The sequence below is a fragment of the Platalea leucorodia genome (assembly GCF_965183815.1).
Source record: "Platalea leucorodia genome assembly, chromosome: 3".
NCBI classification, from domain to species: Eukaryota; Metazoa; Chordata; class Aves; order Pelecaniformes; family Threskiornithidae; genus Platalea; species Platalea leucorodia.
This window is the reverse complement of record NC_138825.1, coordinates 103,696,175-103,722,979: the sequence shown is the minus strand read 5'-3', so window position 1 is coordinate 103,722,979 and position 26,805 is coordinate 103,696,175. Positions and strand designations below refer to the sequence as shown.

The 26,805-nt window shown below is 33.2% G+C and overlaps 1 protein-coding gene across 1 annotated transcript in view; it reads right to left on the bottom strand.

The window, feature by feature from the left end:
- CSMD1 (CUB and Sushi multiple domains 1) overlaps window positions 1–26,805 on the bottom strand; it is a gene marked incomplete at both ends in the record, with an annotated part of 1,257,610 nt that overhangs the window by 338,226 nt on the left and 892,579 nt on the right. Inside the window, 2 exons of the mRNA XM_082305706.1 lie at window positions 14,983–15,095; window positions 24,293–24,396. Of these exons, the coding sequence (XP_082161832.1) occupies window positions 14,983–15,095; window positions 24,293–24,396 (217 nt within the window). The remainder of the gene's footprint in view (window positions 1–14,982; window positions 15,096–24,292; window positions 24,397–26,805) is intronic.

The window sequence follows — 26,805 nt, the reverse complement described above, 5'->3', positions numbered from 1 at the left end:
TTTTTTTAAAGCTGCAATTTCATATTATAGATCAGATCTGTGGGCAATGAAGGTCATTTGCACTGCTCTCCAAATTTCATTCCTTTCTGAAAATATACCGTGTTATTTACTGCATTAATATGATGTTTTTCACCTACAGTCAGCACATACTATACGGCTTCAGCTGCACAAATACCCCTTTTAATGTAGTTCATTACTCTGCACTTAGAATTCTTCACTGTACAATGTTCTATGAGCTATGTTCAGAAAATACCAAGACTGCACATTTTACAAGATCCATTTTCTAGTAAATGTCATTAATTCTTCATGATTAAAATAAAATTGAGTAGTACTGTACACTCAGAAGTGTTTAGATGCAAAACAGAGCATGCAAGCATACACAATACTAAGTTAGATATCATTATAGCTTTTTGTTAACGTAATTCAGCAATTCACACATTTAATAAAGAATCTAAATGGATCTTATTTTTATATACTACCATATATACAACAAATAAATTAAATTTAAAAAGCCTAAAAATTGTTCTTGACAATGTTTTGGATTACAAACTATTGTTTTTCTCAAATTTCATAGCAATGTAAAGATAAATCATTATTTCATCTTGAAAAATAACCTGCTTTAATTTAAATTGCTAATAAAAAAAGAGAGCAATGTAAAAAGGCTGCTTTGGAGGATATGCTGACTTTGTAACAGGTGGAGGTGTTCGCATGTCAAATCAATTTCAGTCAAAGTGTGAAATTAATGTCTGTTTATGAGCTGAATGGATAAATCACACAGCTGGTGAAAAGATGTGGAAAGAATAAAGTATTGAAGAACTTCAAAGCAACTCTTTAGTGAAATAAATCAATTCTTTACAGATCTTACTAATAGATATCTGTGTGTCTGAATGAAAATCTTCAGCTGTTGCATAATATTTCCCATAGATCTTACTTCAGTAGCAACTAGCAATATGAACTGTGTTTTTAAGTAGTATTTGGGATTCAAATTTAATTGTCCATTTGAAATCATGTGACATTAGGAATTATTTCCATTTGGCACTTGGTAATCAATAAAGTGGCATTTAAGAAATTCAAGAAATGCTATAATGAAGGCACAAATGATGCAGAAACTGTTTAATGACCCAAACCTGACTACATCTTTTATCTTTTCATGGTGAAACTATTCAAAAGAAGTGTATCAATAGCCTCACCAAAACCCTAAAAGCTCCAATTGATTTTGATATGATGGTAATAAGCATTTAGTTTAAATTAAAGAGATGGAAAAATGCATATGAACAAGAAATTCCAGATTTTTTTTTAATCATCTCAACAACAGCTAAAATGAATCTACTATATAAAAATGTCATGAAATGGGTTGTTTTAAATTCCAGTACAGCATTTATAAGACACCAACTTTACAAAATAAGCTTACACACTGCACTGGGAATTAGCAGTGGTAGAGGAGGTCTACAGTGGCCTAGACAATAATCAGGCCTCCAAGGATCCGGATGACATCCAGTGCAGGTGAAGGTTTGTATGGAGCACCACCAATGTCATACACCAGCACTCTGGTGATAAAGGAGTGGGCAGATGTCGAGGCACCAACTGTGTATAGACTGGCCTACCAGCTTCGGCAATTCAAAGAGAATCTCTATTCCCCCCCGCCCGACCCTGTGGGCTTGCATCTCAGCTATAGAAAGACTGTCCCACCAGGTCTGGCCACTTGAAGAAAATTTGGAGAATCTCTCTCCCTCCTTGCCCCTATTGGGCTTAACCCACAACACACACACAAATATCCATAACTAGAAAATGAAAGACAATTTCATGGTAGTTACACAGATTAATAATTTCAAAAATTTAGGAAACTAAACAACAGGTATGAATTTATCTGGGTATTGATATACCACCACACATGTAGACTTATCATTGAATAAACAATATCTAAAAACATACTGCATGTTTTCACTGAGAAATACCAAAAGAAACACGAAGGCTTTAAAAAAAGACAGCACAGAGCTGTTCTTGGAAATGTGTAAAGAAAGAAGAGTTGGTGCACAGTTCTCTCTCTTCCCACTCTGACCTTGCTGTGTAAGTGCTTTCCTCCAAGGTTGTTCCTAGGCCAGCCACTCTGCCTAAAGCTCTGTCACTAAATAAAGCAGGGACAAGGGTGAGCTTCAGTACTGGATCTCCAACCACCCATACTGCATAAGCTTTAGCATGCTTCCCGGTGATGCCTACCAGGACTCTCTGAGACACTGCGTGGTTATGATTCAAGGGACAGCAAGCACCAGGGACCATTCCCAATAGACTGGATGGACAAGACTGCATCAGATTTTCATCCCTGTATTCTACAAAATCCTCCAGCACCACTCCAGAGGCTTTATATCTTCAGACATACCTCACCACATCCCAAAGTGTTCAGTATATACCTTCAGTTTCTCACTATGAAAACATGAATCATGGCCTGCAATGCAGCATGCACATCACTAACACACTGAAATAACACCTTCTTGCCCTGCCGCAAAACACATACATACAAATACACACACACAAAATTTGTCTGTGGGTAAACAAGGCCCCTCTTTAGGGCCATGTTATGTGGATGTATCCTCAGGGCAAGAACACAGCCCCTGGCCACATTTTATTTAGTAATACTAATGTAGTCTCAAGGTAGTTTCTGGATTGCAGCAAACTCCATATTTTCTCTTCTGGGTCTTTATGGGGGAAAAAAAAAAAAATTGTCAGTTCCCTTTTCCTGTAAGGGGTCCCCAACCCCTGCTGTGTTGTAAAGTTCCTTCCAGCTCTGTGCCTTCCAGCTCTCTCTGAGCTGGTCCTAGACTGCATTATAGAAGTTTGTCATAGGAAGGGATACTCAGTGAAGGTGTTTTCTCCCCAATCTTACAAATGAGTTTTTTTTTTTTTTCTTTTTTAATGAAATACTATTTACTAATATACAGCAAAGAGCTAACAAACAAGGTATCATCACAGTTTCCTAGATTATTTCTCACAAAATTATGAAAGTCAGAGCCAACTTTTAAAGTTACCTTTTCCTCTTCATTTTTTTGTCAGATGGCTACGCTACAACCCACCTTTTTTCTTTATCTGATATTGCCATGTTTGATTGCATTGTATCATAACATAGAATAGATTTCTAATAATAAAAGTATAAAAGTTCTGTTTGTCAGCTGTGAAATTGGAAATATTATTGTGTTATGGATTAGTAAAAAGATTTACTACATTAAATGCTATACAAGGTATTTTTGTCATCAAATAGAAAGTGGAAAACCGAAACAAAAACGTTATGTTGTTCAGGTAATAGGTAAAGAAATTACTTACATTAGAGATATAAAACTAAGTAAAGATCAAAATATGAATTATAACTCATGCCAGAACACATTTGTGTTCAAATACAAATACAAATGATACTAATTATCAGATTAATTGCTAAGACAACACAATAAAAAGGGAATCTGTTTTATAACTGTTTCTATTAGTCCTCTCAAAGCACTACTGTTATTTTAAGTATTGATCTGTTTACAAATAATCAACACAACAAAATTGCAAATAATTCTATACAACATTGAATGGAAAAATATTTTTTAAAGTATGTCTACCAACATTGTATTGTATTTTTATTTTTCTTTGAAAATTATTTATCAAACTTTTAAAAGAATGTTGAAACCAATTTTTAAAGTTGGAGACAAAGTTTCATAGGAGCTGGGCACATTTTCATGAAAAAGTGAAGAAAAAATCTTCTATCTATGAATAAAATTTGGATGGACTTCAAGTCTGTAAGCAGGCGGTGACTATGAATAGATCTATATATGCAAATAGATAAGTATATGTACATAGATGTATATACATGAATATTTGTATTTAATTTTATTAAATAATGCAACTACTAGACATTGTTAAACTATGCACTTTTTTATTATTTGCTGATAATTAACCGAAAATGTATCATTTCTTGCAGAACTGTTTCATCAGGTGCAAAAACCAAATAAGCTATCATAATCATGGCCTCCCATTGTGATACTCATAAATTCACAAGAAGTATATTGCTGAAGATGCATGCATTTTTTGAAATATTATAATTATTCTTTATTTATGAAAAGCTTATTTAGTGTGTTCCATGTGCATTATTTTAAAATTTGGCAAAATTTCAATGAAAAGTTTTTCTAAATGTGGCATTTAGGAAGGTTCATCAACTAAAGTCACAAGCTTTAGGCTCATAAGTCAAGCCATGCTAAAGGATATGCAGAAGTACTCATTCAGGTGTACCATTGTTGTCAGATTTCTAGAGTTTAATCCTCCTCAGTGGATTTGCATTCGTCTTTCGAAGATTAAGTTGCAGTTATGAAAGGTCATAATGTCACTGAAGGACAGCCCTTATAAAGGGATTTAAGGTAGATTACTCAGTTAAATCTATAGTTTAAATTTAGCGTACTTTTTTAATTTTAACTTTCCTGAGCATCTCCCTGCAGACATAACTTAACAGACATTTTCAACAATATGGTAAAAAATAAAGGGAACTATTCCCACGGTTTTATCATTTATATAAAAAACACCAGTTTTTATAGCTGAGAACAAGAATAAGTTCTTTATATATTATAACAATAAATACATGTTAAGCTAAATTATTTTAAAGTTTTATGCAAAACATACAGTATTCATTTTGTAGTATGCAATGTATTGTAATACGCATACAAGAAAACTACAATATGAAAAATTTGGGGGAAATTTTGAGGTGAGAGAGTATTCAAATCCTTTGAAATTAGATTAATACGTGAAATGCACTTCATATCTCTATAAATGCATATGCATGTATTTTTAAAACTTTAAGAATGGCTGCCATAAAGACTTAACTGGAAACAAGATTTTGTGTACAGTGTCTTTTTAGGGTCAAACAAACATGTTTCTTCAGCTTGTCATGAGAATGTAGATTTAGTATTTTTTTATTTATCAAATTACCCTGTTTTGTTTCATAAAAAGAACTAGTAGTATGCTGACACTATGCATATACATATATATACAGAAAATACTGTGACAGTCATAGTCTGACTCTTAGCACAAGATTATCTTCAATCATTTGCATCCTAAATACAAAGTGTTTTATTCATTTTTTGGAATTTTTAGTGGCTTAGAAAAAATATATTTTTTTCCTACAATTCTAGATAAATATTTGCTTCAAGAAAAATGACAATAATATTGCATTTTGCCTTACAGAAGCAAATTAAATATTTAGTAAGATTTTTAAAAACTGCTTTCTTTAGAGTTTATTGACTTCAGTGATTAACAACACTTTTAACAGCTCATTCACACATTTCTTCAGAAAGACATACTTAAACAAAATATCAGTGTTAGAATTTGTGGACTTGGTAAGTGTTAGGATGGACTCGATGATCTTAAGGGTCTTTTCAACCTAAATGATTCTATGATTCTGTGAATACAGTCCAAAGTGTATTAGCCATCACATCTGTCGTGGTTTAACCCCAGCCAGCAACTAAGCACCACCCAACCGCTCGCTCACTCTGCCCCGGTGGGATGGGGGAGAGAATCAGAAGGGTAAAAGCGAGAAAACTCATGGGTTGAGATAAAGACAGTTTAATAGGTAAAGCAAAAGCCGCGCGCACAAGCAAAGCAAAGCAAGGAATTCATTCACTACTTCCCATTGGCAGACAGGTGTTCAGCTATCCTCAGGAAAGCAGGGCTCCATCACGCATAACGGTTACTTGGGAAGACAAACGCCATCACTCCGAACGTCCCCCCCTTCCTTCTTCTTCCCCCAGCTTATATACTGAGCATGATGTCATATGGTATGGAATAGCCCTTTGGCCAGTCTGGGTCAGCTGTCCTAGCTATGCTCCCTCCCAGCTTCTTATGCACCAAAACATCAGTGTGTTATCAACATTATTCTCATCCTAAATCCAAAACACAGCACTCTACCAGCTACTAAGAAGAAAACTAACTCTATCCCAGCTGAAACCAGGACAACATCATTTAAACAATTCTGTTGTTATCGCTGCAAAAAGGATGATTACTTAAAGTAACATAGACAGGAAAATAAAACGTAAACTGAGTGGCACCACTGGGGAGGTAATATGAAAGGCTGACTTATTGCTCATTTAAAATCAAGTGTTTGATTTTTATAACAGAATGCAGGTGTCATGCATCAAAAAGCTTCAAAACTAAAGGGCAATATAATTCTCATAGCTTGATCCTTCTAGTGAAAAAATACAGAAGACTGTCACAAAAATCAAATACTTTTATAAGAATTTATCATAGTATTGCTCACAAAAACCATAACATCCTATCTGTTGCTATCTAGCTGTGATGTATCTTTCAGACCATCACTTGCAGAAACTTTACAAATTGCGGAGGATGCTTAAGAATGCTAAAGACTCTCAGTTGTAGATTTTAACAAGACACTGAGTATTTCACCACTTTCTGAAATACATAAGGCAAATCAGTAAACTAGAATTATTTTGGCTTAAAAGAGTGAAAGAAAGAACTATCTTCCTACGTAATGTAGGTGGACAGCTAAGTTCATGGTGCATACACTGTGGCATTTTCTATATTAAAAACAAGTATCAAAAAGACAGCAAAGGGAGAAAGTTTTAATTGATAAAAACCTATTGCAAATTTCCATTTGCTTAAAATAATTAAGTTGTTCTATCAAACTTTCAACTGAGCTGTATCTGCTAAGAAGCAAAGTTTGGGATTTATCTTTCAAAAACAGATTCAACTCTGCTCAATTCCATTGTTTGTTTGGGTTTTTTTTTTTCAGTGGAAGGAACAAAATACAAAGAAACACCTGCCAGAAGTAGAAAACAAACAAACAAAACTCCCCAAAAGATCAGTTAATGCTTACATTTAATTCTAACATATATCTTATTAGAAACTTATTAGAAAATACCAGTTTCATTTTTTAAATTTGTTGCTGTCCAGACTTTAAGAAAAATCATCAAATGTTAATAGCATTTTTATACGGCCATGGTAAACCTTTAATTAAAGTTAAATTAGAATCTGGAAATAACTTTTATGTTAAAGTCAAACATACTGAATAATTAACCTGGATGAAAAGCTATATAACATTTTACTTTTCTATAATACAATAAAAATGTCTGAGCTGTTTTCTACATGGAATGTGTTTAATTATGATGTGAAACTACTTTCCAAAGAAGTTTGACTAGAAGAATAATCTTCACTGGCTGAGCTAAAACATAACAATTCTCTCTTATTCAGAGACAACATGTTATTGTTTCAATGTGTAATATTTTTATGCAAAGAGGCAAACAAAGGCTTTCAACTTATGATAAGTTTTAACCTGTTGAGTCAATCGCTGAAAAGATATGAATGCACATATGCCGAATCAGACAGACACAACTGCAATCTGGAGGGGAAGGGAGAGGGAAGCTTCCCAGCCCCGGTCATGTCATGTAACTGAGAAAGAATATATGTGATGTATACTGGCTGTACCTAATCAAAGTTTAAAAGTTGAGAGTGTTTAGGTTTTTTTATTTTTTACTTCTGAAATTCTGAAGTTTAAATAATGGAGTACATTAATAAAGATATTCCTCAATGAAATCAGAAAACTGAAAATGTACACGGATACCAGGCCAGTAAATCACACTATTTTTAACATACACATTCTTTTCCAGCATATTGAGAATCTCCATTATTAGCACAAAAGAATGTATTACATTAAAGGTTATATTGAAAGAAGCTAATCTGTTGCTTAAACATTATAACTGAACAGCTATATGTTAATCTGTAAATGGACTGAGATGAATAACAGACATTGATTGAATGTCTGTGGAGCATAATTGAGCATAATGATATCAAGACCTGGTTGAAGACTCTGAAACACGCTCTTATAAAATAAAAATAGGACATCAGAAGCAGAGTTATGCAGTCAATAGAAAAACAAAAAAGGCATAAAATGTACCTACTCAACAAATTTGTACTCAAACAATCTGGACTTTTTGCCTTTGTTATTTTGTTAATTTAGGAGGGAGAAGAAGAGTTATGTGGTGTTACATGCTTAGTCCTTTTCATAGTCTTCACTAAGCCTGTTGTTTGCAATTGTTTAATAAAGGATAGTGTCATAGATGGAAATTTGATTTTACCCGCTACAGCCTGCTAATATATAAATATGCAATACATTCAACCAATTAAAGCATATCACCATGATGTTATGACCCTCAATTCCATGTGTATCTTCTAGATGAAAAGTGGGTTCTGTCTGCCACCCCAACCATTATACAAAAGTCAGGCAAAGATATTCTCCACTATTAAAAATTACTTTAAAACTGTTGTGGCAATTATCAGTAACTTAGCATGCCTCTTTTCACTCTATTGGTAACTACTGATGGTACTATTTATTCCTTGAAAGAAAACTCAAGGATGATCAAACTTAGAAATATCTGCTGTAGGCTTACCTGAACAAGATACTCTGGAAAGGTCAGATAATAATATAGGAAAGCTTCCTTATCCAGAAATGGTTGTGCTGGAAATTAAGTGACTGCCATTTGCCCATCCACAAAGCTAACCTGAACTGTATGGCACTACAAACAGATTAATTCATATAATATTATGTTGAAACTCTCTGACAGTTCTCCACAGAACCAAATAGCTTTAACATATGAAAATATTCACTTAAAATATGAAATATATTTATTGCTCGTCCTCCAAAAGCACACACTTGAATAATTTGTTTGAATTATAATATATAGGAACAAAATATAAAAAGAAGAATTAATGTACATGAAACAGATGAAAGAAAGAGAAAAGTTTAGAGTAAAATAGGAAGCTCAAAGTTTTCCTTGAATGGGTTATGAGTTTTTTTCCAAGCATTACACTGTACATAATGATTTCCCTGAATGCATGTCTAATTGTGAAAGTCCTGAAAAAGCCTAATTCCATTAATTTCTTTAAGCACAGGTTTTATCAAATCTCTGAGCAGTAACAAAGTTTCAAATCAATATTAGTAGTGCAATGACATTTATAAGCTAGTTGTGTGTTTGTAAAACACTGCACTGATTTCAGGTTTACTAAGTACCGTAGCTGTATGCAAAAAGACAACTGACATTTATCTGAGCAACTGAAATACGTTTTTGAAAGTATTTTTCTACTAGTCTCAGGAGGAAAGAAGTATCTTCTTCCAAACAACATCATAATGAAGAGCTTAAAGCTTTACTGCTCAGTTGAGCATCAATAGAAATTAAGGTTGTAAACTTGACATTTTCAGCTGCTTGCAGGGCCTGATATAGTTCCTGACATCTCCAAGAATTCTTAATAACTTCAGATTATATAAAATGCTCAGGATTATATCACTGAGTCACCAGATTTCTTTTATAAACACTGTTACGAACTAAAGGATAGGTTAGTGAAATAACTTCATTAGTTTATATAACCATGTAAAGGCAGGAATAAAAAATTATTTCTAAACAGGCTACGAAACAGATGTTGTTATACTGGTTATCAAGAAGTCTGGAAGTCAAAAGATTAAATATTTTTATCAGACTGACCGGTTTACAGGCTTGAATGGGAGAAAAATCTCAAGCTTAATAAAATTCTAAAATGTTCACACCTAAAAGTTCAAGCTGACTGTCATCTGCTTCTGTCAGTGTGGTACAGCTGATGGGAACACAAGCATGGAAGCAGCCTAATGATCAGCTGGCTGCACGATCCACCTTCACCTTAACAGGCATAAAGCACCTATTGTTAGATGTTGCTCACACATGACATGAGTGGAATAAGCCACAGTAAGGCACATTATTCGCCTTATCTTTTTTTTTTTTTTGGTTGCGACTGTAGGCCCTATCACGAAGGTGTCCAGGGCCAACTTCTTGACCTGACATCACTGTTTGGTATTTTTACAAGGCCTAATGTTATATTACCATATTACATTATCCTGACCTGGATATGCATGGCAATGACTATGCCTGTCTCATCCATGTAACAGGTAAATGCATGCTTCGACCTATATTAAGAAATGGCATAATCCAAATCTTTCTCTTGTTTCAAATCTTCCTAAATACTACACCAGATCACAAGTTGCTGGGCAAGTTTGGGCATGAGTGGTCTTCACTTGTGGTCAAAACACAATCGAAATGCAGCTCAAGAGAAAAAAAAAAATAATAATAGAAAACCAATTAAAAAAAAGTACATGATTTAAGAATTACTTTAATGAAAAATTCTTTACCTATTGTATCTAAAAAAAAGCAACAGATTGCAAGAAAAGTTTCTTTGCAAAAATATAGTCTTAGCATGTCACTGGTAGAAATACTGGTAGCAATACACTTTGGTTGTTGGTGTTACAAGTTTAACCTGTGACCTAAAAATGGTGGTATGCTGATATTAATATTGCTTTCATCCTTAGGATTACACTTTATGCACACTATCACTATTTAAGTGTATGTGTCATGTTGTTCTTTATATATACAGTAATATAAAAAAAAATCAGTCAGGTTTTAGAGTCATTGCATGGCAGGACTGGAATTTAAGTTAGAGCTCAAACAAGTTTATTTCAATAAATAGTTTATTTATTTAAAATAAGTACTTTTGGTCAACCTAAACCAATTTAATCAGAGTGCTCAGAAGATACCAAGCCCTGTTCTAGTGCATATTTAAAACTTATTCAGACTGAAGCAACTTCAGCAAGGGAGACTGGCAACAACCTTCAACAAGATTACCATTCAGCATGGTTATGTTATTCTTTCAGGAGGTGACATATGAGGATTTCAGATATCCTTTGCATGGAGAAATACACTGAAGTCTTTCATAACCTTGTTAAATATCCAGGTAAAAGAAAAAAATACATTAGAGACATAACTAGAACTTACAGCCCAGTCTTTTAATTCCTTTACTTTCTAAACATGTCTATCACTGAAATTCTGAAAACTGTCTTAAGGACAGCCTAAATCTGTTATTTTTACTCTGAATAAATTTCCTTCTCATTTTTTTGGTTCTGTAACAAAACTTGAAAATTTTATCTTTAACACAGTCCTCTCTACACAGGTACCTACATACACAAGTATTCACTGAGAAATGTTAGGTTTTTATCATGAAAAACCTAAGGTCTGAGGTTGCCTGAGGTTCATAACAGAGAAGGAAGGACTTTCAGATACAGTCTATGCAATAGCTTTTTAAGAAAAGTAACCTTAAGTGCAGATTATTCTTCAGCATTTTAAATTTTTTAATATGGGTTAATAGCTTTCTGTTTTAGCAATAATAATATGGTTCTAATATGGTTTAGAAAGTTTAACATCAAAGTTAAGGTTGCCTGTAGCATCTTGCATTTTACTTCCTAATAATGTACTTACATATAGTTAATGTTTAAATTATTTTTGTCTTTATAATACACGACAGCTGATGATGACTTACAGAAAAATATCAAGGCAACTATTGTATTTTCTAACACAGTAGCTGTTTATCAGCTTTGTTAAGTTAACAAGCTAATCTCAACATGAGTTTTACCAGCTGTGTTTCCATAGCTCACCTTCTATTGGTGATACAGTGATACAGATATCCATACAGTGATACAGGTACAGTGCTATTCCTCTGTATTCAAAACTATTACTAGTAACTATTCCTTGAGGACCTATGTCTGAAATCTTTCTTGTGGAACCAACTATTGGAGAGCTGCATTGTACAGTCCAAAAAGGACTAATTAGGCAGACTACAGAACTTTTCTTAAAGTAAATGTCAACTGTCTTCAAAATCAAGAAATTTGAGTAATAAGAATATAGATAGCAGGATGTATTTCTGACATTAAGATGTTTCTGAAGGTGAGCCAAAGAAGCGGCATAAGAATATTTTATATTTTTACTACTCATATACAAAATCTGTGATGCATATCAGTTCATGTATAGGCATAATTTCCTGCCATTTTTAGATGGACATACTAACGTAGGATAGGTGAATTGCATCATCAAAATCCTTCTCTATTTCATAATTAAAGTGAGACAAAGCTCAGCTAAAGTAACAATTTTCTATAAACTGCAATCACTCTATGACACTTCGTAAATTTTAATATAAAAATTGATTGTTCTGTAATAGATATAAAGTCAAGATTCAGTTGGTCAATTGTAAAATATTGCCCAAGAGGGTGCCCTTTACTTTGCCTCTAAGGCCATGTATAAGCCATCAAAGCCTGCAGTTTCCATTTTTTTTAGCTAACAGCAATCACAAAGACAGTGTATTTGAGGTCATATGTTGCAATCCATTAACTTTCTCATCATTAAAATGAGATTATATTTTTGGACAGGTTCTTTGACTGTTAAACAAAGTGAAAGCAGAATCATTGAGGTATCTTGCGACAGGATAGAGGTTTAAGCTTTTACACTTGGCCTAAAGCAGGAGATATGTTGAGAGCGCGGATGGATAAAAGTTTTGTCAACAGTAAAAGAAGAGAAAATTCTAATAAAACTAATGAGAGCATTGAGGTAAAACACAGAAAAAAAACATAATTAACTTTTCATATTAAGACATTTACTACACTTCTGAGATTGTAAACACTTCACATCTTACAATTCTGGAATTAATTTCCAAAACTACAAAAATACAGAAGGACTCACAATTGGTTGCAAAAAGACTGAAAGCCAGAATCCAACTGTCAAATGATGACAATATACTTCATAACAGAGATGCCACTACTACTGCAAAATTCACAGTGCATACTTCAGGGGTTTTCAGAAAGTCCCCAGAAGTAAGAGGCTGAACTTCTTAAATGAAATAAGATATCTTTGATAAGTTAGACAAATAAAAAAATGAAAACTGATGCTTTTAAATTAGAAATACAGAAAGAGAAATGATAGCAGAAAAATAACTCAGAAGATAGATCTAAATTTTTGAACTTTTTCATACAGGCATCATGAGATAAAGTTCATAATTTTGGATTGAGGAAAAAATGGAAAGTGTCAGATATATAACTTGTGCCAATACTCTCCACTATATACTCACTATTTCCACTTTATGTAATACACAAATGGATTCTATAAAGAAAATATATTGTCTTAATAAACACGGACCCTAGAAATGACACAATTAAAAAAGATTAAACCGTGCAAGAAGGGATGAGTAGGGGTGGGATTAACGTAAATAAAGAATATGTCATTGCCCTCAGGCAACACAAAATACTTGAGCTGTGCAACTGTATATGCTGAATGCATTGCACAATGTCTTAAGATACCTTAATGTCTTAGCTGTAGTAATGCTACAGGCCTGAACCTGCTTTTTTACTCACAGCTCTGTAACATCTCACTTACACAATTGTGATAGTGTTTCAAGAGCCTCTGTGATGGTACTTTTTCCTTGTTGTTCTCATATTGTTATTCTCATGGCCATGGACCTGCAAATCCCAGTAGTGTTGCTACGGAGGATTCTCATGGAAAACGAGTGCCACTGTCATGAGAATCACCCCTTCTTTCTCCCCCTCTCCTTACTTCTTGTTCTGTAGATTTCAGTTCACATTAAAGAAAACCAAAACAAGGTGCATAAAAATGTAGATAATAGTAATTTAGATACTCAGTAAATATTATCCAACAATGTATGCACACAGAAATTTAACAACCTATGAATGTACAACATGACCTAATTAGCATAATTCAATCAGTACCGTGAATGGGAATAACCAATGGTGTGTTTGAGTGAGTCCCAAAGAAAAGTATATAGTACTAGGGAAAAATCATGGTGAAAACATAATCCTAATCACTGTCATCATCACCACCTGCTTCAATGGAGAGACCACCTGTAGGATACTGGTGTGGAGACTCAACACGGGGTGTTTCCTGCTGACCACTGGGGAGCTTTTTCCCTTCTTGTTCCTTTCATCATTAGAGTTCACAATATGCCATCAGCCACAGACATCACTTATAAAAACCTGCACAGGCAAGCCTGCCTTAATGTCCTTAGTGCAATAAATGTATAGTTTACTAACCTTGAAGCTAACATCTACATCACTTTTCTCTCTTTATTTTGCCTATTTTGGTGTTGAAAGAGTAAGGTAACCACAAGTGAAATGAAACAATTAGACAGGGTGCTTCAGTTTATGGAAAATGTTTAGTGAGAACTCCCACTCTTCTAAGCTACCTCCAGTTACCGAACAGTGAACAGTCTCTCAATGTTTTGCAGCATCTTTTGTACAAAAGTCTTTTGACAAAATTATTATCAAATCATTTTCACCATATGTGCCCAAAAGAAACTACTGAAAATAGTATTAACTGTTTTTGTCCTTATCCTTAAGGTGAACTAATTAGCATGGAAATTAACCACAAGTGATACTATATGCTAATAAGCAAGAGTTCTTTTGAGCCGCAGGTCTATGCAACCTATTAAAAAGGAAAATTTCGATACATGCATACATAGTAACAGATATCAGGCATTTCTTTACTAGAATGAATCAACTTCAGAAAGTATCAAACTGAAACTCACAGTCAAGAAAAATTAGAGATGCTTATGTTGCCAAGGTTCTCATCTCTTTGAGACAGAAGCAACACAAATGAGGCTAGGGTAATTTAGATCACTTTTTTGGGGTTAAATTTTCACAATCTTATACATCAATTTCCACAGTCAAATACAATATATATGTTCTGTTGTTTTTGTTACACACTAATTTTGACTCAGCTTGTGAAGATTCTTGGTGAGGCATGAAAACAAGTTTTGTAACTACCCCAATAAAGTCTGAGAAAACTACATATAATTTTCAAATAATATCCACTTCAAAGAATTGAACAGGTTAGCAGAATGTAACATTTAAAATTTTTCAAATATGATTCGACCTTCAAGCAAAAAGCATTAGAACAATAACTTTCATTTTTACTTCAGATTCTTTTCAGGCTTTTTGTGGGTATTTGCAAAGCCATATCTCCATTAACTATTAATTAACAATAGAGATAGTATCAAAACTCTCAATTTGTGAATGGACTAAATGCCTATTTGAAAAAAAATTGTTGGGATGTAACGAAGGAAGTTACAACATGAGTTTAAAACAGTTCATACCTTGATAAACAGCTTTGAATCCTGGTGAGCCAATGCTGTCATCAGATTGCAAATGAAGCCACATCTGGTTGCTCATGCTCACAATAAGATCGGGAACACTAGATCCAGTGAGTCTGTATGTAGGATAAATTGCAAAGTCATTTGCAGAGGCATAAATTATTACTACTACTACTACTACTACTAAGAATAATAATAAAAAACACAGCCTTTTAAACTATTAATATAATATTTAGGCCTATTTGCAGTATATTATCCTAATGTTCTGATCAGCTGTTTTTGATAAAATTAACTATTCTACGTGGATTAGAGCAATGTGAAGTCTTAGGAAAAAAACATTTTGAATGACTGCATTCAAGTTACCAATGATTAAACACTTTTAATAAAGCTGTTCCTACCTAAATCTTTCTTTAAGTAATTAAGCTATTAGAGATGTGAGGGACTGTATGAGTTAAATAGTTTTCATTTGTTTAGATTAGTATTGGTTTTTTTGCCATGCTTTTTGAAAGTGAAGAAAGTTGGTTTACATGCCTTACAGCACGTGTCCAGAAGAACTTACTAGAACCTCATCCATTCCGTTCAAATAACTCACAATGATCTCTTAGATTTAAGGGGAAACTGCTATTCCTCATACAGTAATGTGTGTTAACTATGATATGTAGATAGATATGTACATTTCAATACAACACATATAAGGCAAGCTGGTGAAGCCCACCATAAAACCTTAGACCTTCTCAATATTATCCTTTGTACATCTATAATTCTGGGATCTTAATGCAAAAGATGTGTGTCAAAAAATTATTAAGAAAAAAAAAAATCTTTGTAGATTTCTTCTTAATAGTGAAAAATGCCTACCACGTAATCAGGTTCCAGTACTCTATCTGAACAACTGTTCAGATCTTGGTGATAGCTATACAGTCTTTCAAAAGGTAGAGGGGAAAGTTGCACATAAAAAGTGGATGCAGAATATCTCTAAGCTGGTATCAGATACGAAAACAAAAAACATCACGAGAAGAGACATGTGTCTTGAACTCCACGTAGAGCTCCACGTATCAGAAGCTTTAGGGATGGAAGTTACAGTACTGCAGTATCTGTAGCTGATGTAAGAAAATAGTAATGACTTTGTCTCTTTCATTTATGTAGACTCTGTTTTGCTCAAATAGGTCACATACTGGATTCTCTGTCTTTCTTCCAACTCTCAGCTTTGACTATAATAAACAAATACGTGTGATATAAGTAAAACAAATACCATGCCAAACTGAGACAAGGTGTCCCAGAAGCAGAATTTCTCAAGAAAGAAGCTATAAAGAAAACAGAAACCAGTATTTGGATTCTTCCACAAACATATTATTTAAATATAATCAACTGAATATTAATACTGTTGCAACTTAAATGCAAAGGCATAATAAAAGGAGAGGCTGAGCAGAGAGAAGGTGAGAACTGAGGAAACATGAAGCAAGCTGCAGGAATCCTCTCCATCTTGAATCAAAAATCTCACCCGTCAAGGTTATGAACAACAAGCTGTACATCCCATATCTAAAATATTTTTGTTTCTTTCTTTGATATATTGAAAATAAAATTAAAAAAAAAGTTTCCCATCTGAGTGGAATGGACTGGGGTCTTACTAATTACTACTGACTACGCACCTAGAACTGCTGCTGTAATGGCTGAGTGTGCTCTCATATGGTCTTGAAGATTTTTGGTTAATGAGTAGTTGATAGTATTATGATATCATAGGTGTAGAAAAGAAGGTGGAAAAAAATAAACCTATTATAGCTCAGCATAAGCAAACACACAAACAGAGCTTAGCTTGGATAAGTAAGGAAGTTGATAAGACAGTGATATGTAGCTAAGTTGTTCAGTTTGACCTGTGTTAATAGTAAGAATGAAAATAAAGCAGCTACTTAGTCTGAAAATTTGAGTTGCTTGCCAAATTAATTAGGAACTGTACAGGTTCAAAAAGAAAGGTGCTAGGTTATAGCCAGAATAATTAATACACTCTTGCTGATAAAATAATAATCGTTGATAAAGTTGTGACGGTCATTTAAATGAATTATATAGGTAGCCTATAAAAGGAAGAAACCTCACCAGATAGTGAGTTACATAAACAAAAGTAGTTTAGGAGATGCCTGCAGAAATATATACATAAAGAAAGAAGAGGTGAAGGGTATATATACACTTGGGGGATCACCTTCTGAAACCACAGCAATAACCATTAATTTCTGACCTATCTTTCCAGTTGAAACACTTAGCCAAAATACCAGGCCATAACTGTTAAGCCATGATCTGTATTCTGCACTTCGCTATAGAGTTTTTAGCAATGAAGAAAAATTCACTGATGTCTCTTGACAATAGTGGAGATCTATTGGAAGACAACTGGAAACCTGTGGTTTTCCTGCAAGAATTTGTCAATGGTTATTCAGATGTGTAAATCTACCGCCTAACCAAGTAACAACTGTTGAAATGGTTCTGTTTATACACAGTAACCTGATTAGTGTATGAGACCTACATGGATAATTTCTGAACACAGAAAAGATGATGAACTCTAAAATTCTGTCTTTGTGAGTAGTATGGGATACTTTTACTGTATGTAAATGTTAATGTAGCATGTAAATAAAATAAAAATAAAATTTTAAAAAAGCAAATAAAAAACCACAACAAAACAGAATAAGGTGTAATCACATCACAAAGCCAGAGATTTTTCATCATAAAAATAATCCAACAGATGTGTTTGGTGAAACGACAACTATATGTTCACACTACACATCTATCTGACCCTTAGTTGTCTCCCTAATATAACTTGAATTGACTAATGAATTTTAAACAAATTTGTCAGAGGAAGGAGATAATAAAGATATCTAGATTCCCACAGGCTTAATGAAAATTACCAACTTGATAACAGAGAGACTCAAGTTGAGGAAGTCATCCTTCAGCTTAATGTCATCTCCCTTCAAAATGTCAATGGCCTATGCACAGATGATAGATACAAACCAACCAAAATACAGGCCATTGCTTGCTCAGGTTCACATCTAGGGAACATAGGAAGAGAGCCAAGACCGTAGGAAGGGGAAGGGAAAGGGAAAGGGAAAGGGAAAGGGAAAGGGAAAGGGAAAGGGAAAGGGAGAAAACAAAACCCAAAGAAAAACAAAAAGGAAGCCGAAAAAGCAGAAATCAATAAATAGCAGAATAGGTTTTGTTGTTGCTGATGGGTTTGATTTTGGTTTTTGTTTTCTTTATTAGGGGTTCCCTGAGAACACCCCTGTATGTAGAACTACATCCTTCAGCTAGGAGGATGGCAGATAGGGTAGGTCAGATGTTTAGGGAATGGAGGTCTGTCTGACAACATGTGCTGTTGATGACTCAGAGTTTGTCCCAGTCTGTAACAATCTTAAGGGCGGCTTGCTTGCAAGTTCAGGAACAGAGACCTGGAGACCACCCATTCAGACAGACTGGCTGGTGCTAAACTCATGTCATGTGGAGATGCACAATCCTATGTTCTCTCTATATGAAAGAAGTTAAAAATGTTGAGGCAATTGATGCAACTGATGAAGTAATAGAAGTCAAACTCAAGCCAAGCTTCTCAGTACCCTGAACACACTCACAGGTCAGAAAAGACAACTGTGAGAGGACGAAACTTTTTGCACTAGTTTGCTCTCTGATCTTAGTTATTCAAATGAAACCAGAGCCAGGCTTTTAAGAATGATGTCCAGGACCAGAAATGCCGTTTGCTTCTATATAGTTTAGGATACATAAGCAGAACAAAATGGTCTCAATAAATACTTGAATTCAAGATGTTGACGGCACAAGCATGGCACCAAACTACAAGTATATGTAGGCAGCATGGTCATAAAAATAATAATACATTACTCTTAAAAAATATAGAAAGTGTGTGATTAAAGAGACATATGTTGAATTCCTAAAATATTTATTGCTGTTTTAAACAAATAAACAAGAAAAAAAATATCTTCTGTTAATTCTGATGAGTTGAGAATGGGAAGCCTGACTTGTATATGAAAGAGGCTGAGGTCTGGATTTTAGGTTTGAGGTGTAATTTTTAGGGACCTGAAATAAATTTTTAAAATATATAACAACAACGATGTTTTCATTATGCTTTTTTTCCCTCTTATGACTTCATCAAAGAAGAATTCTAGTGTGTCCATCTATGCATATGTATTCAAATACTTCTGCTACAATATCTATTTCCCACAAATGTTAACTACTCAATAATTTTTAATTAGAAAAGAAACTAATCCTTTAAATTAGGGATATTCCACATAAATGTGAAAAAGCTTTGAGTCCTTTCTGTATTTTCTTTTCTTTTTCTTATTCTTTTACTGTGCAGAATATTATAAATAAATGTGTTTTGGAGGCATTAGAACAATAAAGTAAGCTGAATGAAGCACAGCATTCAAAAGTCAATACATCTGCCTTTATGACATTAAACTACTGTATAAAACAAAAATTTATTTTAAAATTCAATCATAAACACTTCTTGAGCTTTCAATATGTGAACACATTTTCATTCTTTGAGGTAAAGCCCTTTTCATTGTTTGTCCAGGTTTTCTTCTCCTTTTAAAGAAACAGTTTTACAGTATTGTTCTGTCCTTCAAAAATGACAAGTCACTATGCTATTTATGTGCTTAATTAAATCCATATTACAAACTAAAGCTCTGAAGGTTTGACTGTTAAAGGTGTGATAAGCAGTAAATGTCACTAAAAATCCCTAATTTTACTTGGCTTTGTATTTTCCTTATAATACTACTAATGTCAACTACCCAGCTAACCACAGGAGAAAGACTCCAACACAGTAATAAAACCCAACCAAATAAACAAAACCCCAAAACCTACTTTCTCTCCTAAATTTGACAACTTCTAAAAAAACTTCAGAAGGAAGAATTTTTTAAGTAATGTGAAATAAAATAAGTTACTAGGAAGTAAAATTCAATAGCGTTTGAGATATATAAAAGGGTGGCCTGTTTTTTTTACCAGTTATGGAAGGGTAGATTGTTTTCCAAGCCCCCAGTAAGCTTCTAAACTGTATGTGAATAGAAGAAAAGGATAAGTGTCTACTAAAAAAGCATTTCTCTGTCATGGACAGCTGTCTGTGTACTGAAATAGCTGACATAAGCAGTTGGGTTTGAACCACTAATTTGCAATTTCTTCTTTGTATCAGGGGACCAAAATTACAAGTTTTCTATACAGGAAAATTTAAAAGATTCATGTTTTAAGGGAATCATTTCAAAAAAGGAAATTAATTTTTAATGTAACTACTGCAAGAAAAATATAAATCATAGCATTTGACGGCAAAGCAGACTTTTTAAAGGAAAGTGTTAGTTTAATTTACAAGAATTTAAGAACACAAAACAGGGCATTGCAGAAAATGTTCTGGCTGATAATCTTCACCTCACACATGATTATCACTAGTGAATTATTTTGTAAGGGTAGTCTCTAGCTTCTAGCCAAATTCTGTTAAACATGAGAAATAACTGAAGTCAAAACTTTATAGCCTAAACATATTTAGATTAATTTTCAGTAAGTTGTATTGCCTTATTTCCAGAACTAAGCATCTCAGCATACATAACCCATAAAATAATATTGCTAAATTTTCAACAAGTAAGGCTTACAGATGAAGCAATTGGTAAAAATCATAAAATTGATAGGCATATCCCCCTTTAATTAATTAAGCTGTTGATGATAAGATTTTCTAAAAAGTTTATTATAAATACTAAAATTAGACTGCTTTAATAAACTAAAACCCAACATATCGCTACACTGTCACAGAAATGCATTAAATTGATTTGAAATAATTTGCTCTTCATCAAAGTATATTGTTTGTTGTACCACCTCAGTGCTATTTTACATGAACTTAAAAGACTTTTTCTAATTATTTTTCTAATTTCTTCCAAAAATTAAATTTGATCTGGATAGTCTATAATTTATTTTTTTCTCCCTTTTAAACATCAGTATCCCTTCCTATTCCCCTCTAGCTGTAGTGCTACAGCTTTGAGGTTACACAGATAATTGCTAATTGTTGAGAGTTTGGACACCATAGAAAGCTTGTGCTAGGGCATTTATATATTGTGATCCTTGTCAATTCCCTCAGTCTTCTTCCCATCAAGTATTTAAAGTTCCCCTGTTTACTCACCTGCCATACTGACCTGGTTTACTGACCACTAGTTTCCAGTGTTCATTGGATGGCTGGCTTATAAACAACCTGGCATAACTGAGCTCATCATTGTAAAGTTTGAGCACTAAGTTTACAATAGAATACCCAGAAGTAGCTACTATATTGAGGGCTCTAATGGCAGAGAGCTAGAAAATTTTGCATGGGGCTGAGGCTTGTGTGTTCAGACATGACAATTTTATATAGAGGGGAAAGGTTCAAATCACTTAGAAATTAGTTTTGGATTTAGAAATGTGTTTATTTTTGCATATTTAGTTCAAACTAAATTGTAAAAGCTATGAAGCTTTAGAATCAAACACATAAGTTTCTACAGTGATATTTTGTATAATTTCTGCAGAAATGCTGGCATTTAAGCTGCTAACAGAAAGTTGCTCAGCATAACAAAAGCTATATTATTTTTAAGAGATCCTGAGAAATTATAAATTAAATCTAGCCAGAAAAGTCTTTGCTATAAGCTGCTTCATTCCCCTGAGAAGAATAAAAAACTACAAGGTGCTGCTCAAACCTCATTAAATACAACAGAGGTTATTAAAACCAGCTAATAGAAAATTTTGGTAAGAAAATCACTTTGACATTTAGTTATGAGCTTTCTCATGATAATGTAGTCTACAAGTGAACCTAGTGTTGTATGAGAAAAGTTACTTTCTATCCACAGAAGACCTTTCTCAAAAGCAAGTGAAATGGAGAATATCCGTGAGGAGGTTTAAATATAATATATGTCATAATGCATTATACAATACAGTGTTTAATAACTGCAAAAACGATGTCACACCAGAAATTCAGATTCATTACTAACTATTGTGACACCATAGTTTCACACTTGGGCCTTCCTGTATTTCCACTGTATTTAACTTATTAATCATTTACTTTCTCAAATGATTTTCAGAGTAGTGCTAATCTGCAAAGTACTGCAACCCAAAAGGCAGACAAATTTAATTGCATAGACCTTGTTTTCATCAGATACAATTTACAGTAAAGATGGAATGGCCAACACTGTACTGTAGTCCTAAGAGATAGGCTGTAGAGTAATAAGGATAAAACAGTAGTTATTTTAGTCAAAAATCATACTGAAGGAAAGGACTAGAAGTACTGCATGTCTCCAGTAAGAACATTGTACTAGTGCTAGAAATGACAATCATAGATTCTGAAGTGGCTGTCTGCCACAGAGTAAAATGTTATTACAGTGAAAAATAGTTATAGGAGGTGATGTGATTATGGGGGCCTGCCTTCTTAAGATATCAAAACCAGCAATTAATATGAGCTAAGACTATTCTAGATTTTTTTTATTTTTTTTTTTTTTTTAGGCAGTCATGGAAAATAAATGTGGATTATGTCACAGGCTAAATCCCTTCCAATGGAAAGGTAAAAAAAAGAAATTTGACAGTTAGTTGATAAGTAATTTTAAAAAGGCAAACTTTTTCTCACAGTGTAACAAACAGAATGAACAATTCGGGGTACCAAATTTACTAAATTCAAAAACTTAACTCTGAAGGAGTTTTGGGATCCCTGCAAGCAAAAACGTATCCCAATACAAAAAGGAAAAATTGCAAACCCTTGTCAGTCACAAGCAGTTAAATTAACATCTCCAGAAAGACTGTGGCAATATTTAATTGGACTGCAAAATACAAGAAAAAATAAACATGGGTGTTGAAATTCTCACTCCCAGTTCCAGTCTTTTCTTGTTAGCTTAAAGTCTAAAGTCTTAAAACAGGATTTTTTTCTTGTTTTCTTTTTCAAGTACTCAGAACATGGAATTCAATTTACTCAGTAGCAGCTAGTTGCTATTTCAACACAAGAAACCTGCATCATGCAAATAATCCAATCATTTTCCAGCCTTAGCTTTTAAGACAAATTAAACTAGTGGTACCTAGTTCTATGTAATTTGATATCATAGTTCAGAAAGTAGCCATTAATAAATATTATAAATCCATAAACAAATAAATAAAATGAAGATATTTGCCTCAGACTTGTCCCTCCAAAAATATTCTAATTAATTTAAAATAAATTCTGTGGGTGTGCACTCATTTGTTATAGTTATGTAAAATAAATATTTCAATAATTTATATGGATTAAAAAAAACTCAAAATATAAAATGATGATGGATTCTTTTTATCAAATGTGTTCAATACTGTCTTTATTAAGTAGATTTCTGTGCAATGTCAAGTAACGTTATTATGAAATAAATGCTTCTCGTTTCTCGTATTTAGTCACTGTAGATATATTAATCCTGTAATTTTGTTTTGTATTCTCTGATCAGGATTCATAAGCTAACTTAACCCTCTAAAAGCTACAAATAAAGTATCTTGTGACCACCAGTGTCCATTACTAATGAAGGAAAACGAGCATATGCAACCAAAATGAGATGGTTAAGGTAGATGAGGTTAAGCAATTTGTACAGGATTCTGTTCGCTCCATTAGCCCAGATAGTATTAAAGACCTGTATTTTAAGATTAGCTATCTAGTTTGGAATTTTCCTTCAAATTTACGGAAGTTGTTACACTTTCTACATATATTATATTGTGTTATGTTATGTTATGTTATGTTATGTTATGTTATGTTATGTTATATTATATTTATTATATTATATTACATTACATTGTATTATATCATATCATATTGTATCATATTATTATATACTATATCTATTATATTATATTAATCCATAAAGCACGTTTAAATTTACTGAACAGTGGCCTATGTGCTTTCATGAAAATTTTGTTCGCAAATCCGATTTTAAGTATAAAAATTTGAAATTAATCAATGGGTTATTTATTTTACACAAGTTGTATTTTCTGTTTGCTGAAATCTAAGCCTTTTTTTTTACTCTCTTCATTGCTTGTGAATACAATTAGAGTTATACTAATAATACCTGTTTCTTTTAAAAAAAACTAATCTTGGTTCTCTGCAGTTTTCAGTCTCTGATACTAAAGCCTATAAAGATCCTACTAAAGATCTGGAGTGAATTTTGTAACGAACAAATTTCTTTGACAGTACTTGAATTTTAAGCTTACATTATATAAACAAATTACGTACATTAAAATTACAAAGTTGAATAGATATCTCATGACCCAGAAGAAACAACAAATGACAACAAATTTCCAAGGAAAATTTTTGAAGTTCTGTACTTACACATACAACACCGTTCTGGTATCACCAACTTTCCCGGCATCTCCAACAGTAAGAGTATCATAGCCTCTTTCCAGTTCAAACTCTTCAAAAGCAAGCTTTATGACCTATTAAAATTAAATAACTCAGTTATTTCAAAACATACCCACAGGTTATCTGATCTGTTCTAGTCTTAAAACAAATTATTTGGCTACCATAAATCAAGTCATGAAGCACCCACTCATGATTTCGGTTAGTCTTATTTGATTTGAGAAAGATATATAGAAAAAGCAGAAGTGGCGAAACTTCTGTATTTTCCAATACCAAGAGCGAAGTCTTTGCCATAGTGTTTTAGAGGTATCATCATATACTAAAGATTCCAATCACCTCTAACTGGTGGTAATTGTTCTTATTATTGAAAAGATGTAATAAACAGCAGTAAAAATGTTGGTTTAATATAATAATTATATAAAAACTACATAGCATAATACTGGAAGTATATGAAATTAAAAACTTATTGTGTGTTGAATTATACAATAACAAGATGGCAGGTATGAACTATCAATTCATAAGAAGGTGGAGGAGGCTGGTGCACAGAAATATAAAAGCAGAAATTTCCTTACGTAAATTACTTACACTAAACTATTATTTCACTCAATGTTTAATAATGAATTGCTCAGAAAATTAAAAATGTATCCCTCAGAATTTTTTGAAAAAGTATTTATAATTTACTGAAACTGAAATTTTATAAGGTAAAACAAAGTATGAAAATGGATTTAGTTTTGTACAGAAGAACACTTCTAAGACAAGCACTTTTTAGAGTTCTGTATTGCTGAGAAGTAGTTGCAGGTTATATGTATGTATACATACTTACGCTGCACCTTTTGGTATTTTGATACCAAGGTTTCTGCAGACAACTTGATATAAAAGTGCAGAAAGTCACAGTGATTTTCCACAAAATTACTCATTTTATCTCTATACTAAATTTTGCAGATACCCCTGGGCATACTTTCACATAACTTCAGCCATTGCATGAAAATGCAATTAACTTTTCTTCTGTTTTGTGGCTAAAAACACTATTTGGGCCAGATTTGCTTCAGCCATATTATGCTGCTATTTTGGCAGCAATATGTGAAAAAACAATGGTTTCCATCCACATAAGTTTATTTCTATGTGATCTTCAAGGCAGAATTCATCTCATCCAAATTTTAGCCCTGTAAAAAGGCAGCATCCAAGCTAAGCTAATTGTTTAAACTTTTTCAATATTAAAAAAGAAAGCCAGCAAATATAATTTCTCTGTGGTGGAATGGGAAGAGTCTAGCAACTTCAGAGAGGAACTTACACTACCAGTAGATGAAGCTTACATTGAACTATGTTGCTTCAGTTTCTAACCCAAAGAAAAGCCTGTTTTTAATAAAATACCCATTGATCTAAGATAATATATTGCCTCTTGCTATAAATTCATGTCTTGCTTTTCATACCGTGCTTTGCCATCTCTGCTATTTGTATGTTTATATTTTTGAAAGTATGCTAAAATTGACTCCACGACTAAGACCCCTTGTATGTTTTAAAATGGAGTTAATATTTACAGGGGTGTCATTAAAAGGTAAAAGAGTGGGAGGTTTAAAGAAAAGCTAAATGGTCCTAGGATATCATCGCTATGAAACCATTATTAGCACAAATATCTGTATAATTATTTTGGCAATAGGTCAGAGGTTTTGTTTTGTGATCTAATACAGGTCCTTTACAGCATATTTTGCAGACATGTCAGATTTTGAGATAAAGTGTACTGCATTATCTACATTACGTTTCAATAATCACAAGAATTTCAGGCAATATGCTGTAGATAAAATAATATACATTTCCATCTGCTCCTGATGTATGTTCCAGTATTCCTAGATTTTAACAGTGGTTAACATGCAAAATTCCATTACTAAATTAAGACTAAAAAGCCAAATAAAAGCAACAAATATATGTAGAAGCATAAAAGCAGAGTTGCTTCTGGCAATAAAAATAACCACGTATATAAGACTTTTAATGCAAATTTTATTTTGGGGGGGGAAACCTGATAGAATATTCCATGAGAAAATATTGTAATGTATTATTTAAATATGCTCCATTTGGTTAGACTCACAAACTCTTTTACATTACAATTTGAAAACAAATGTGAATGTTCACCTCTTTAATAATAAAATAAGTTACAAAAAAGTAATTGAATAGAAACCATAAATGAAAGATCCAAAGACCTGGTTAAGCTTATAGGAAACGTTACAAGAAAAGTTTCTTTATGGGAAATACATTGTGTGTGAAGAAATAGCAGACACTATTAAACAAAATCTTGTTATCTTCACTTCCAAGTGAAGATTGGTATTCTCTACTAACACATAAAATATGTTGGAAAGACATTCAAATGGTTGAGATTTAAGAAGTCTAACTTAAATTCCTTTAATCTGATTCATAAAACCTAAATTTTACCATGTAAACATTAAGCACCCAGTCTAATCATGGCTCCTTCTACAGTCAATCAATAGAAAATG